At 39.4% G+C, this 16640-nt stretch overlaps 2 protein-coding genes across 3 annotated transcripts; both read right to left on the reverse strand.

The window, feature by feature from the left end:
* Positions 1 to 2368: 2368 nt before the first annotated feature.
* Positions 2369 to 9586, reverse strand: LOC147227663 (uncharacterized). The gene is made up of 4 exons (XM_086157777.1): positions 7946 to 9586; positions 4380 to 4462; positions 4219 to 4297; positions 2369 to 3919 (listed from the first exon to the last, which is right to left on the reverse strand). The coding sequence occupies exons 1-4, from the start codon at positions 8238 to 8240 to the stop codon at positions 3141 to 3143; spliced, it is 1236 nt and encodes a 411-aa protein (XP_086013903.1). The 5' UTR covers positions 8241 to 9586; the 3' UTR covers positions 2369 to 3140.
* Positions 9587 to 12281: 2695 nt separating this feature from the next.
* Positions 12282 to 16391, reverse strand: smtnl1 (smoothelin-like 1). 2 transcript variants are annotated; one of them, XM_086158505.1, is made up of 5 exons: positions 16022 to 16391; positions 13830 to 14416; positions 13261 to 13375; positions 13003 to 13154; positions 12282 to 12916 (listed from the first exon to the last, which is right to left on the reverse strand). In XM_086158505.1, the coding sequence occupies exons 1-5, from the start codon at positions 16097 to 16099 to the stop codon at positions 12535 to 12537; spliced, it is 1314 nt and encodes a 437-aa protein (XP_086014631.1). In that variant the 5' UTR covers positions 16100 to 16391; the 3' UTR covers positions 12282 to 12534. The 2 variants fall into 2 exon arrangements, with proteins under 2 accessions (XP_086014631.1, XP_086014630.1); XM_086158504.1 differs by having other exon boundaries at positions 13830 to 14419.
* Positions 16392 to 16640: the final 249 nt, after the last annotated feature.

Genomic DNA, 16640 nt, shown 5'->3' on the forward strand with positions numbered 1-16640 from the left:
CCCCACTCCTTCGCATGAACACACTGATGTCATCTCATTGATTGCCTAAGAACAATAGCCTGAGGGGAAGTAGCGTTTCTCGTGGAAGTACATGCACAGCATTCCACACCAACACGAGGAAAAACTGAAAAAAACGGTTTTTTTTTCTTGCTGATGTGCATCACATTAAGTCATGGATCATCGTTTACTATGTCTCTTTTTTTTTATTTTATTTTTTTTTGTAATGAGGCGCAAGTCAGTTTAAGCCACTTTGAGTTTAACCAACTTAAATAAAAAAAACTTGGATCGTGATAGATAATCAGACAGTCAAAAGATACCTGATTTTAGAGAAGTCAAAGTTAAATCAGCGGATTTCTATTAACAGTAGTTCCTTGTGACCGGGTGGAAAGAGGAACAATAAAAATAATTTCACCGGGTTTCTTGTAAGTCCCCTTCCACTGGTGGGATTTGGGTTCATCTTGGCCACAAAACAATGAGATAAGAACAGGATCAATGCTGCTCTCTAGAGGCCAAAGTTGACGCTGGGAGTTCAAAAATATAATTGACTGCTTAAACATCTGTACCCATTCAGCTTTTAATATTCAAACTACAAATACACACTTAAAAACAATGTTTAACTGCTGGTATGTACAGTAGCAAAATGAGGGAGAGAAATAACAGCAATGGAGGTAGATGGCTTAAAAAAAAACCAACAACAACAAATACTGTAGTGCTCAGCTGGCCGTAGGATAAGGCAAACTTTTGAACTACTTTCAGACTTATAAACACAGATTATCACAAAATCGATTGATTTCTTATATAATTAGGTGTGTGTAACGTTGTGTGTACTCAAATATCCAGACACATTTCCTTATTGTCTTCATTGAATTGAATTCTTTTTAGTATCGTGGTAAATTACAACGAGTACAAAAGTAACCCTTATCAGTATTATAGAATTCATTTGGAAATTATAGGCTTCTGTCTATCCTCGGGGCAAACATATAGCACTATAATTAAAACACAAGACTTACCTTCAACTGGCTCACATCCTACTCCAATATCGTCTTCATCATTGATTAGGATGACATCCGGGCTCTCTTCTTCTGCACACTAACAAAGTAGCAGATATACATGAACAAGGATAAAAACTGTTATGTTGGTTTCTAAATGAAAAGGACTACACTGCACTTACCTCCTCAGCAGCAGGAGGGGTTGATCTGGTCTGTGATTGTCGATTAATAGAAGCAGTTTCTCTGCCACTTTTTGGAATGACGACTATACAGGACAGCAAAAAAATTGAGTTTTATAGCAAGGAACCGTGATGCACTATTATCATCCACAATACCAGAGTAGGCTTAGAAATACAGACAACACTGCTAAAAAACATGGAGGGCAGCACTCTGCAGAAACACTTTACTATTAAGATTTTGAAGTGGCTTTGCGAATGTAGGGTTTGTACATCATCCAGTGGTCTGGCAGTCGCAAGAACTACATATTTAAATAAATACAATCGATACAAGCTTTGAGAAAAATTTGGAAAGTGTAACTCCTAACCACAGAACACATGTTTGTGTGTGTGTAAATATATTGACTAAATGTGTCAGTATCCGGGGGTCACTTTTGCAAATGTATATTTTCCCATCTTGTGTACTGTATTCTGAAACTACTAAATTACAGCAGTTTAAATGTGACTGACTAATGAATAAAAATCTACAACATAAAAACACTCAGAGCCTCTCTCCATGGAGAAATATTATGATCAGAATTCAAAGGCAGATGCATGAGCACACAGGCTTTTTCATTTTCAGAATGTGTCTATATATTTCAACTAATAAATATTGTGAATAATAAGTAATCCAAACTACATTTTCATTCTCTTCTTCCAGACTGTTCATTCTGTCAGTTAACCCAAATGAAAGAGCAAAGGCTATTTATTAAGATTTAATTTTCATAACATACAAAACGTTTTTTTTTTCTTGCTGATGTGCAACACATTAAGACATGGATCATCGTCTGCTATGTCAGATTTTTTTTTTTTTGTAATGAGGTGCAAGTCAGTTTAAGCCACTTTGAGTTTAACCAACTTAAATTTAAAAAAAAAAAAACAACTTGGATCGTGATAGATAATCAGACAGTCAAAAGATACCTGATTTTAGAGAAGTCAAAGCTAAATCAGCGGATTTCTATTAACAGTAGTTCCTTGTGACCTGGTGGAAAGAGGAACAATAAAAAGAATTTCACAGGGTTTCTCTCAAGTCCCCTTCCACTGGTGGGATTTGGGGTCATCTTGGCCACAAAACAATGAGATAAGAACAGGATCAATGCTGCTCTCTAGAGGCCAAAGTTGACGCTGGGAGTTCAAAAATATAATCGACTGCTTAAACATCTGTACCCATTCAGCTTTTAATATTCAAACTACAAATACACACTTAAAAACAATGTTTACCTGCTGCTATGTACAGTAGCAAAATCAGGAACAGAAATAACAGCAATGGAGGTAGATGGCTTAAAAAAAAAACAACAACAACAAATACTGTAGTGCTTGGCCAGCCATGGTATAAGGCAAACTTTTGAACTACTTTCAGACTTATTAACACAGATCTTATGTTTTACCAATTTTTCTGAAAATTTCTTTTGCCCCTTTTAACAGACACAATAAATAATTCGAGAATATTGTACCTTGTGATCAGTGACGCTGACAACACAAACAAGAAATGTCAGTTGGATTTTGTTAAGTTGTTTGTCCATTCTATAATAACACTGGGAACCTGCTGTACGCTCAGCAAGGTGTAATCTAAGTTATGTCGACTCAGTTACATCAGGGAAGAAAATGCGACAATAATGTGATTTGTCATGCCCAAGAAAAAAAAAACCTCAACAGCCATTTTTATTTTCCTAGGGCTGACTTCCAGATGGGGGTCCTTCTTGTATGCATTTCTATTTAAACCAAATATCTCTATGTAAATAAACTAGAAGTTGAGTGAGTTTAGAACTTAACTGTGAGTTTTGCATTATATTTGATCAACAACACTGAACACAAACACACAGTCACTGATTACATTTCTCCAAATGTATCATTAACAAAAAAAATCCAGTAAAAACACATGCTGAAAAATATTGAAACTCCTTGCTAATATTTCTAATGGTTTCATCAGTTTTAGTCAGAGCATGCCATTAGTGTTGTGTGTGATCATGTGTCTTCGCAAGTTGCTGGGGTTATTGAAACTGGCGCTGCATTGAGAACAAGTGTATGGCTTCTCCCCGGAGTGAGTCCTCAAGTGGATCTTTAGGCTGCCATTCTGTGTGAAGCGTTTTCCACACTGTGGGCAGGCGTAAGGCTTTTCCCCGGTGTGGATGCGCATGTGGATACTCAGCGTGGTCTTGTTGACAAATGACTTGCCACACAGAGTACAAAGAACAGGTGACTCTCCTGTGTGACTGGCCCGATGCACGATCAGATCTTCACGGCTGAGAAAGTGCTCGCCACAAAAGCTGCAGTCCAGGGATTTGGTTGCGGAGTGAGAGAAGACTGGGCTTGGCTGCTGAGAGAATTGGTTCATGTGACTCGGATGCCCTGCCTCGGCACCTGTTAATGCTTTTTTTGCAGCAATTTGATTGGAGGGATTTCTTTCAAGCTGGCTGTTTCGTGCCAGACCGACACTATTGTCTTGCACCCCTCTCATGGCTAGTCTATCGCTGGCAGCAGAAGGGAAACCCAGGAGATTATCATGGGTGACAGTTTGGTCAGGAGACAGAGAACTAAAAGCCTGCAGTTCAGTAGCACTGAACAGGGTGTCGTTCTCCTCTTGCAGAGGGCCTTCTCCTCGACCATGAACGCTCACAATTCTCAGCCCCTCATTATCAGCAGACGCACAGGAGGAAGCAGGCTCCAGTACCGATACTCCAATTCGAGAACTGGAACTCCCAAATTCGTTCTCATCTGTAAAATAAAATTAGTATTAAATGAAAGAACTGAGCACTGCTATGTAAAAATCATTAAGTTTGTCAAATTGATTGATTTTCTTATATAATTAGGTGTGTGTAACGTTGTGTGTACACTCATACCCAGACACATTTTCTTATTGTCTTCATTAAATTGAATTCTTTTTAGTATCGTGGTAAATGACAATGAGTACAAAAGTAACCCTTATAAGTATTTAAGAATTCATTTGGAAATTATAGGCTTCTGTCTATCCTCGGGGCAAACATATCGCACTATAATTAAAACACAAGACATACCTTCAACTGGCCCACATCCTACTCCAATATCGTCTTCATCTTTGATTAGGATGACATCCGGGCTCTCTTCTTCTGCACACTAACAAAGTAGCAGATATACATGAACAAGGATAAAAACTGTTATGTTGGTTTCTAAATGAAAAGGACTACACTGCACTTACCTCCTCAGCAGCAGGAGGGGTTGATCTGGTCTGTGATTGTCGATTAATGGAAGCAGTTTCTCTGCCACTTTTTGGAATGACGACTATACAGGACAGCAAAAAATTGAGATTTATAGCAAGGAACCGTGATGCACTATTATCATCCACAACACCAGAGTAGGCTTAGAAATACAGACAACACAGCTAAAAAAAATGAAGGGCAGCATTCTGCAGAAACACTTTACTATTAAGATTTTGAAGTGGCTTTGCAAATGTAGGGTTTGCACATCATCCAGTGGTCTGGCAGCCGCAAGAACTACATATTCAGATAAATACAATCGATACAAGCTTTGAGAAAAATTTGGGAAGTGTAACTCCTAACCACAGAACACATGTTTGTGTGTGTGTAAATATACTGCTCAAAAAAATAAAGGGAACACTTGAACAACACAATGTAACTCCAAGTCAATCACACTTCTGTGAATTCATAGTGTCCACTCAGGAAGCAACACAGATTCATTTTGACTTGTTTTAAGGACATTACATCAAAGTTGGATCAGCCTGGAGTTTGTTTTTACACTTTAATTTTGAGTGTGATTCCTAATCCAGACCTCCATGGTTGATACAATTGATTTCCATTGATCATTTTTGTGTGATTTTGTTGTCAGCACATTCAACTGTGTAAAGAGCAAAGTATTTCATAAGAGTATTTCATTCATTTAGATCTAGGATGTGTTTTTTAAGTGTTCCCTTTATTTTTTTGAGCAGTGTATATTGACGAAATGTGTCAGTATCCAGGGGTCGCTTTTGCAAATGTATATTTTCCCATCTTGTGTAGTGTATTCTGAAACTACTAAATTACAGCAGTTTAAATGTGACTGACTAATGAATAAAAATCTACAACATAAAAACACTCAGAGCCTCTCTCCATGGAGAAATATAATGATCAGAATTCAAAGGCAGATGCATTAGCAGACAGGCTTTTTCATTTTCAGAATGTGTCTGTATATTTTGACTAATAAATATTGTGAATAATAAGTACTTCAAACTACATTTTCACTCTCTTCTTCCAGACTGTTCATTCTGTCAGTTAATCCAAATGAAAAAGCAAAGGCTATTTATTAAGATTTAATTTTCATAACATACACCGGCAAAATGTTATCACATTAAATTTAGAAATGTCAAATGCAAGAATTGAAATGCATTAGCAGAAATGCTTTTTCATTTTCAGAATGTGACTGAATATTTTGACTCATGAATAAAAAGAATAATAAGTATTCCAAATGGCATTTTCTTCTTCCAGAATACTTATTCCAGAAGACAAAGCAAAGGGTGTTTTAAGATTTAATTTTCAAAACACACCCCAGCAACTGTGGACCAATTTCAATCGGAAATGAACATGCAATAGCAGAAATGTCTTGTTTTGAAGATCGGGTCAGAGAAGCCTGACTGATATGGTTTGATCATGTACAGAAGAGGGATAATGAATGTTTTGGTAGAAGGACACTTGTGTTTAAGCGCCCAGCCAGGAAGTCTGGAGGAAGACCAAAGAGAACATTTATAGCTTTCGTGAAAGAGGACATGAAGCTAGTTGATATGAGAAGAGGATACACAGAGAACAAGGTTAAATGGACAAGGCTGATTCTCTGTGGCGACCCCTGAAGGGAGTAGGCAAAAGGAAAAGAAGAGCATAAATGCCTCTTCATTTTCAGGCTATGGCTGTATATTTGACTCATAAATTAAATGAATAATACATCATCCAAACTGTATTTTTATTTTCTTCTTTAGGTCAGACATTTTATAGCACAGTTAAAAAGGGAAAAAAAGGACCCGGCTTTCTTACTTTTATGTCCCATCCTGCAAAAAAAGGGACCAAAAATTAAAAAAGATTAGCAACCCTAAGTGCTGCAGGAGAGTGACTTCAGTGTCTTTCAACAATTCGATGCAGTGATGTCTAGAGGGGGGACGCCCGGCTATCGGCATCCCTTTCGATTTGATCAAAACGTATTTGTTGCATATCTTCAAAGTGAAGGACATAGCAGAGCTGTTTGATACTGAGAAGAGGTTAGCTAAGACAACATCATTGATAACAGTATCTGTTAGAGCAGAGTATTCAGTAAGCTCTCTATAATCTGCTCAAGCCTGTCACGGGCATCCAATTCAGAAAACGTCTGCAATTATATCTGGTCCCGTAATTGTAAGATTTGCACGATAGCGATAGGGAGCGCCATGCTAACATGTATCAGTCATCAGCTGGCAGGTAAAGAGCTCAGTGTATGTTGTATTCTAATCCATTTTGATTTTTGGTCACTCTTTTGCGGGGCGGGGCATAAAAGTGAGAGAGCAGCGTTCTTTTGTTTTCTTTTTAATTTTGACATTAACTGTGCCACCTAAAAAAGGAAATAAAAGATGCAATTTGGATGATCTATTATTCACTTTACTTACGTGTCAAAATATGCGATCGTATTCTGAAGATGAAAAGGCATTTCTGCTAATGCATATTCATTTTCAAATTTGACATTTCTTAGTCAAATTTGTCAATTTGCAGGGGTATGTTTTGAAAATTGATTCTTAAACACTCTTTGCTTTTCATGTGGAATTTAAATTGGATAATTTTTCAGGGGTAAGTTTTGCATATTAAATCTTAATAAATGTCCTTTGTTTTTAAATTTGAATTAAGTTACAGAATGAGCAATCTGGAAGACGAAAATGAAAATGCAGTTTGGATTACTTATTATTCATTTTAATTAAGAGTCAAAATATGCGGCCACATTTAGGATATGAAAAGGTATTTCTGCTAATGCATTTGACTTTGAATTATAATCATTATATGATCTGCTTTTGTCTGCTGGTATTGCTTTCCACACAAACCTCACACACTTCCAGACACAAACCTCTGGAAGATTATAACAAAACCGTAAATGGAATTGCTCTAATCTTAACTGAATGCATAAAATCTCCCTGTCTATGTTTGCGTCCAAAGTGATATATAATTTGATTTAATTTTTGAAATGCTATTATCCTTGTTTGAAAAGAAAACGGAAACAAAACGTTTGACTTGTTTGGTACCACATCCAAGAAAAAATGTGATAAAGTACCAGCAGAAAATGTGATCTATGTCTGAATCTATGTCTAAATATTTACAAGACCTGACAAAACACAAAAAACAGGGGGCGGGGTTGAAACCAACGAACCAAAACAGTGCAATTAAAACGTGTGCGTTTCGTAAACGAATCGTTCAAAACGCGAGTCGTTTTACTGACTCATGAGTCATTCGTTCATTTATCCAAGCTAGCTAAGTTCAATTACGAGACTAAACAAACTCTCACTGTTGAGCGACTACTTTTTTACCTGCGTTTGTTTGTAAAACTATATTACAAGTATATCGCTGCACTAGCTGTGTTGTTACACGTCCCACAGCGTCGTGTGGGATTGATTTATGTTAAGTTCCTGTGACCGGTTCCACAAACGAGCCGGAGTGAACGATCCGTTAGCGAGTGAGTGAATGCTCAGCTGTTCGTTGACCCGCAGAAAGAGGGCGTCGCTTGTTTCTACAAATACTTTACGGAACAAGAGTCAAACGTTACCTTGAGATTTCGCCCGTGGTTTGGGCACATTTGCTCTGGTCGGAGTGAAGCGACTCGCCGGCCGGTTCGCCCTGGTCTGTAGGCGCAGGGAAAACAACTCGCTCCGCATCACCTTCATCCTCATCCTCAGAGTTTCGTTTTCCTTCAGGCTCTGGGTGAGATGCAGGCGGAGAGAAGCCGAGCTCTCCGAAAACAGTTGACTGATTTCCAACACGGCCGCTTTCACCAGCACGTCCATTATAGACAAAAGCTGCGACTCCAGATTCATACTGCCCGCCGGCACGCCGGTTGACATGTTTTTTCCTCGCTTTCGCAGTTTCTTGTGCCGGAAAAGAAGCGCCACACGGTCGCCGAGTGGGTCGGATCGGTTAGCCGACCGAAAGAGCAACACAATGGCTTTTCCGGTCGCGTGAGGCTCCTTACCGTAATTCTCCGAATATGCAGGCGAGTTGTTACAGTTTTCCAGGTTTGACTGCTGTTTATGACCAGGGGAAATATGAAGACAACTCTTTCTGGGTGATTATGCAATGCAAAGTCTTATTATTATATTTATTAAGGCACACTTTTGCTTTTTTTTTTTTTTCTTTTCGTCAGCCACCCTGCACCCAGGGGTCATCGTCAACATAGCAGAAAAGATGTAGCGAGCTACGAATGTTTGGGTTTATGTTGACGCTTTTGTGAGTGTGCTTTGGGGTGCAATGAATTCTGTTTTTTTTTATACCTGGACCTGAGCGTGTACCGTATTGTATTGCAGGTATTTGTATTGCAGGCTTGTGTGGCTGTGTATTAGACACAAACCTCTGCATCAACAGCCATCAACAGTTGTTGCTCTCAAAACAGACGTTTTACCGTCACCCAGGTGTTTCCCTGACTAAAACGCTCGTTGCGCCCCGATCCACACCCACAAAATTCCAACCAACCCCCAAAATCACAGAGTATGCTATCAAAGAAAAGGCACATTGACTTTTTTTTGGATATTTTTTTTCGTCATCCACCCTGCACCCAGGGGTCATCGTCAACATAGCAGAAAAGATGTAGCGATTACGAATGTCGGGGTTTATGTTGGGGTTATGTTTTTTTTTTACCTGTACTTGAGCGGTAACAGTTAGTTGTATTGCAGGCTTGTGTAGGTGTCTATGAGACACAAACCTCTGCATCAACAGCCATCAACAGCTGTTGCTCACAAAACAGGCGTTTTACCGTCACCCAGGTGTTTCTCTGACTAAAACATTCATTGCACCCCGATCCACACCCACAAAATTCACAGAAACCCCCCAAAATCACACAGAATGCTATCAGAGAAAAGGCATATTGACTTGTTTTTGTTTCGTTTTTTTTCCGCTACAATATGCACGTGTGACTCGTTATTTATCATCAATTGATGAAATTGGTTTGGTTGTGTGTGTATTTCATTCTCTTGGTGATTTGACACGTAGAAACAGTTACAATGACGAAAAGACAGGATGCAGAGCTGGATGTCGCAGAGATGAAGATGCTGAGGTTCTCTTTGGGACGACCAGGATGGATAGGATCGGGAATCAGTCTATCAGAGGAATTGAGTCTATCAGAAACAAGACCCATTGACTTTTAAAATTTGACAGACGGGCTGGGTCGCCACAAGATATAATACGTATAAAAAAAAAAAGCACATTTGTTTACAGTACACATCAGACTCGTCTGACATTTGTCTGACATTTGCTTTGAAAATAAAACCAGCTTGGTTTTGAAGGCTCTAACGTTTGATTGGATTTCATGCACAAACCGGTTTCTCCCTTGTAGCTTCACATCCAGCTCATTCATGTGTGTCAGTATCTCCACAGTAAAAGCTAAATCACAAAGCCAATCTGTGTCATTCAGCTCAGGAAAATTCTCAAGTAGCTCCAAAATGAAATAATCTCCTGTTTGAGCTCCCACATTCATTGATCCAGTCATTCAGACATTCACATCAAGTATGAATTCTGTACCAATCTTTAGCGGACCGGATTAAAAAGACCAATTGGCCGTATATTGCCCGTGGGCCGTATCTTACCCATCCCCGTGTTAGACGTTGTAGAGAGTGAATATGTAGTGAATATAGTGAATATATTGGTAGACGGATGCTGGAATTGGAGCTGCCAGGCAGGAGGTCTAGAGGAAGACTAAAGAGAAGATTTATGGGCGTAGTGAGAGAAGATATGAAGGTAGTTGGTGTGAGAGAGGGGGATACAGAAGATAGGGTTTAATGGAGGTTAATTCGCCGTAGCGACGCCTGAAGGGAAAAGCTGAAAGGAGAAGAAGAAGAAGAGCAAAAAGTAATAACCATGACATCCCCTTTGGGTCCAATACTGTAATATCAGGGCGGCAGTGGCTCCGTCCTGGAGACAGAGATGGAGAGATGTTAGTCAGAGCACTGCCAAGGTACCCTTGGGTAGGGAACAGAACCAAGAAACATAAAGTTTATGCATCTGCATTCACTCACTTTGCATTCTTATTGGGCATTTCTCTATATATTGTAGCGTTTTAGTCAGGAAAACACCTGGGTGACGGGTAAAACGATGGAGACTTCATCCCGAGAGACACCAGAAAGGGGTGCCGGTCAATAGCAGGGCCACACTTAGAGACAAACAACCATTCACACTCACTAGGGCAAATTTCCCATTTTTTTCCATCCATCCATCCATCCATCCATCCGTCCATCCATCCATCCATCTTCTGCTGCTTATCCTGCACTCAGGGTTGCAGGGGATACTGGAATCTATCCCAGCAACCATTCACTCATTTTCTCAATTTTTCCAGTAAACCTGTTGCACGTATGGGAGGAAACCGGAGAACCAGAGGAAAGTCACGCAGATACAGGGAGAATATGCAAACAGAAGTACAAAAAAGGCGCACCGAAGGCTGAAGTGCTAATAACTGTGCCACCGTGCTGCTGGGTTATTTTTTAAATGTTTTGATATTTTTGTATGGTACTGTTTCAACTTAACTTTATTTAACTGTAGGATTAACAGTCCAGAGCAATAGAGAGTGTGGAAAAGAGGAAAAGAAACAGGTTCAAGCAGGTTGGAAAGGGTGGAGAAAAGTGTCAGTGGCACGAAGAGATAGAAGACTAACGGCCAGAATGAAAGGGAAGGAGAGAAAGGTTGATTGACCCCTGAAGGGAAAAGTCAAAAGGAAAAGAAGACTGCACTGTCCGCTTCCTGCTGTTTGAATTGAAATGTTCCAATTGTGGGACTATTACGAGGTCATTCTCTTCTATTTTTGTTTGTATCACTCCTAAAGAGTAAAAAAGATGCCTTTTTCTGCATGACTGTGCGCTGAAAATACAATGCTGTCAAGAAGAAAAATAGAGCCTCACCTCTCTTCCAATAATACATCTTCTTTTTTTATATCTCCTAAATTCTGCATTTACATTACATTACATTACATTACATTTGGCAGACGCTTTTATCCAAAGCGACTTACAATAGAGGACATAGGGACTGCAAATAACACTTGCAAATACAAGATGCACAGGAAATATACAGACCAGTAAGCTTGGGTTTTTTTTTTGTTTTTGTTTTTGTTTTTTTTTGACAAAGACATACGCAAACGTGCACACACACACACACTGCATAGCCTAACTTGGTGCCTAACCTGATCTGGGGCATCAGCGCAGTAAAAAGTCCTGAAAGAGAAAAGTTTTTACCTGTTTCTTGAAGGTTGAGATAGATGATGCTAGTCTTGTTGCTTCCGGAAGTTTGTTCCACCACTGAGGTAGTAGAACTGAGAACAGTTTTGCCTGAGATCGTTCAACAGTTAGTTCCACATATGGCCTTAAAAAAATGAGCCTGCCAAATATTGTTTTTCTGTCAATGGTACCTAATCTAACGATGGCATCTGAAACTTGTACAACATAAGTGACAATAAGATCATATTCTGTGAAAGGGAAATTGGTCAAAAATCACATCTACAAAACCCGACCACACATCGAACAAATGTACAGGTTTTTTTTCACCATTTGCTGTGGATTATAAACCCACTTGTACGAATGTACAGTTAATTTACAGATGTCGGAGCTACCTCAAGTCATTTTTCATTTATTTACACTTTATTATGATGTCATTTTTTATTTTACCGTTATTCTATATATTTATTTTTATCTTTTATAATTATAGGTGTAGGTTATCTGCATTTTTTAGGTTGCTATGCTACCCCTTGTGCCTTTTAATTGCCCCTCTGGTACAAATAAAGTTCTGATTCTGATATTCAATCTTACAGTCATAAGCAGAATAACTCTCATTAATAAGCTATTTATAATAACGTGCTGTTTGAGCCATTGTTACCGTCATTGACTCGCATCTCGATTCACCTCCAGGCGTTAAGTAAAAGACAGCTTTATTTTCTAGGAAGATTATAAACTTAACAGATATGTGCACAAATCAGTTATTGTGCAGTAACAAAGAAGCATATGAAATGAAGCATAATGGTGTGTTTTTAAACATAATATAGCTCACTGTTAAATGTGAATAACTGAATTTGAGTGGGAACATCTTTACTCTATTAATTCTCTCAAAACAACATTCGACTAAGACAATGAAGAAATATTGTAGTTTTTTTTTTTGTTGTTGTTGTTAACTGTCCAACCCTTCCAAAGATTTTTCCTCAACTGGTATTCCTTTGTCTTCTTCCCCCCGGCAGCTTTTCTGTATCTCCTCCTCCCCCCCACTTCCTCCTTTGTCCCCTCGTTCCTGTCCTTGTTTCTCCTCCTGGTTGGTCCCTCCCACGTCATCCTTGCAAGGCGAAGGTTCCTCGTCGGCCTCCTTCGCTTTCTCCTCGCTTTCATTGTCCCCTTCAGCTTTGTCCGGTGTTTCTTTCTCCCTCCTCTCTTTCTCGATTTTGGAGAGGCTGTGGCAGAGGGATTGGACGTAAGTGAACACGCACATCGGGTCCGGGTGGTCGCCCATCATGAGCATATCGTCCACTTCCAGCAGAGGGCAACAGTCGGCGAGGGATCTGGATCGGGGTTGGGGACACAGTTGGGAAACGTGTTTACATTTTATGGCAGCCTGTCAATAATGTTGAATATTTCCGGTCCTTACTCTGCATTCTGAAAGGCCAGAGTGAAGTTTTTCTTCTTGTCCTTTTTATCCAGTGAGTCGTAGTCGAAAGCATCGGGAAAGAAGCGATGAATCAGTGCGCAGAACGCCAACCCGTCACTCCAGGATGATGAAAAATTCTCTATGTTGACGCCCTGAAAAGTAAAAGGGAGGTCATTTCCAGAGACCAACCGAAGCCTGAAGATCCTGAAGATCAAATAAGGTTTTATCAGAGCCCTTAGTGCTGTTTTGCGATCTTACCTCGTATTTGCGCGTCTTACTGCGGCACCACTGAAGCATTTTCTGTTTGATTGAAGCCCCGGCGGCCGCAGCCGAAGCCGACTTATGTATTTTGAAGTTGCGTGGTATTGGCGTCCTAAAACAACACAGGACATTCATTTTTTTTTTTTTTTTTTCAGAGGAATATTTACCACTTTGTATAACATATAGCCTACCCATCTGACACCAGACTTTTCAGTTGGAAATTTGCACTGACAAATTAGCTCATACATTTTGTAAACTTAAAATCTCAAGCGCTGTCAGCAAAACAGACACGTCAAAAGTACCCGAAAATGTATAAAAATTCCAAATTGACATTAATGTGTCAATGTCAAAAAGTAATCTAGCTTAAGGCGCCTCAAGGGTATTCAAGTGATATTTTTCTATTCAAATTGAATAGAAAGGCTCTACCTGCCTTGACCTAAATATTAATGTTAAATTGATATTTGGCTCCAATTTGACATCGCTAATACCAGCGCATTTGTGATTTTATGCAATTCTATTAGCTTCCCTGTATCTCAGTCCGGCTCCACGACTGCAAACCGACTCACTCTGGTGCACCTTGTTGGAACTTTGCAATGATGTCATTTTTAGCAGACGCTCGAATCGAGCGAGCGGAAGGTCTCGGACGAGACATCGCCGCCGACGGAGGCGCTGCCTTTCTTTTTGTCTTCGCTTGCTTTTCCGCTTCCTTCGGCTTTTCTCTGTCCGCTGTTGCTTTTTCTTTTACTTGAGTTTTCTTCTCCGTCCCCTTTTCTTTCTTTTGCTCGCTTTTCTTCCCTTCATTCGCCTTTGCCGCAGTTTCTATCTTCGCTTTCTCTTCAACCTCCCCCTTTATTTCATCTCCATCCTTCCCGCTTTCAACTTTTTCTTCAACTTCCCCCTTCATTTCATCCCCGCCTTCCCCAGTTTCCACCGAGATACCCTCCTCCCTCTCTCCCTCGGTCGGTCCCGAATCCCTCCTGTCGGCATGACGAGATTCTTCGGCTTCGTCTTGGTTTGCTCCTGTCGCCTCAGGGATGTCGGTGTCTCCTGCACCGGCCTCCTCCTCCTCCTTCCTCTCTACTTCCTCCACCGCTTTCTCCTCGGGAGTCCCTCTCCCTTTGTCTGTACTTCCCTCTAGCTCTGGCTGAATCGCCTGCTGAACAAGCAACAGAAAATGTTATTATTTTGAATTTTTGTATCCATTTAATAATGTCAGGCTGCGATGCAAAATAGTGCAAAAATTTGCTTTCATGAAACCGAGAGCAAAGCACATTTATTCATAAGTGCACCTTTGGATAGACATGATGTCATGTGTCTTCTTTTGTTGTTGTTGTTGTTGTTGTCTTTTTCAATTTGCTGATTACTCTAAGTTAATCAAATCTTCATGTTGTCCGTGGTAACGCGATAACAAATAAGCCATCTCCATGGCAACCGAACATCCCTATCTGGAGAGAAAAGCTATGTCTAATGAAGAGGTTTAGAGACACCTAATGCAGGCCTTGTGTTGAAATTTTTATTCCCTACATTTCATCATACATCATTTGTTTTTTGGGTTTTTATACATGCAAGCTACCACACAATACTCCACTAGTTTAGTAACCCTGGATAGCTACTGTCCATATCAATTTTTGCACTATTTAATGTCCATTTCAACCGTCATTTCATATGACATAACTTATCATCTCCACATTTTTATTGTAATATATATTTAGTTGCATATCTGTAAATGATGTCCATAATTCCTGCCTATAATAGTAAATTATTGTTATAAATTATTGATATAATATTCCACGTGCATACTGTAAATTTATTTTTTTCATATCTGCACTTGCTGTATTTGTGGTTCAGTGCTTAACTGCATTTCTCTGTACATGTACATGTGTAATGACAATAAAGTTGAATTTCATCGAATCTAATCTATCTCAACTTGTTCTCCACAGTAACTTTTTCTGATGTCGGTTTTTTCGCGGCCTCAGTTCATCTAATTTTGTTTTCAAAGAAAGACATATGATGCTTATTCAGCATTAGACCCATTTAACGTAAATGAAAAAAAGGATTTCATTTAACCCACACAATCACATGTCACACAGGAAATAACCCCCATGACAGCTTTACACATGACTCAGTTATTCATTGCTATTGTGTTTATTAGTATGTATTGCAAAAAAAAAAAGGAATTGTAGCATTTTGGGGCAAGTCCAGTGTTTTCGAAGGTCTCACAGGTCAACAGGGATAATTCAACTTTATGTCTTTGGAAAGAACAGGTTTGATTTAGTTGTTTATTTAGTTGTAAAGTGTTTTTCAGTTTTTTTTAATGTTATTTAATGGTCTTTTTTTTCGCAGTATTATGTAAAATGAGCTAAAATAAGGGACCAGACATCACTCTCGGGACATTCTGGTTCTCAACCAAACAGCGCGATGTCATCTGAGACCTGCGCACAACACTAATTTAGATCTAGTCGAAAGCTTCTATAGCCTACTCAGTTGAGGAAGAAGAAAAAATAAAAATCAAACCTGATTTAAAAATATAGTTTAAAATCATATACGTGACATTAAAATATTTTGAGTTTACTATAGTGCGTTCTTGTGTATATTCACAATACAACTGTAAACCAAATGAGTAACATGAAACATTATTGGCTTCAGTTCTTGACACAATATTTCACATTATTTCATTTTAGAAAAATAATTGCAAGTATTGAAACTTGCATCCACAATTTATTGTTGACATACAAAACACACACACACACACACACACCTGCTTGACGTTGCCCATGTCAGTGTGATTTGCCTCTGAAGATTCAGACGTCTCTTGCTTGGGTGTTTCTCCATCCATGATGTTGATTTACGTCTGATAATTTGCAAATTTCAAAGTTTAAACAACGCCGTTCTGTCCGTCTCTCAACTTTATCCCAGTTCTTTCAAATAACTGCCCCTTTTATAACGCTTTCATTTGTTCATTAAGTCCAAAATGTTAAATCCTCTATCACCGAGTGAATTCTTTCCTCTGCTTGTCCTGAAAGCTGTGCAGCATCTGCAACGCACGTTTAAATGTGTGTGTGCCCAAACTCGGCCTCTCGTACACACACACACCCCTCCTCCGTTGCTTTGTGTAGATGCCTGTGCATCTTTATCTGACCTTTCCGACAACACTAAGCCTCAAAATAGTCGCAGTGACATCGGCACGATCCAACACTCCGGACAGCTGCATCTGCTGTGGAAACCGCGGCGGTACACACACACACACACACACACATGCAATAATAAACACACATGGTTGTAGCGGTGGAGGAGATAAACATTTGTGTGGAAAGCCCTCCAGACATTTATTCGGTATTCTTGAAATCGTATTTCAGCTACCTTCATGTCAATCAGCA

This window comes from Fistularia commersonii, chromosome 13 (assembly GCF_037954325.1).
Source record: "Fistularia commersonii isolate RoL2024-O1a breed Wild chromosome 13, RoL_Fcom_v1.0, whole genome shotgun sequence".
Classification (NCBI taxonomy): Eukaryota; Metazoa; Chordata; class Actinopteri; order Syngnathiformes; family Fistulariidae; genus Fistularia; species Fistularia commersonii.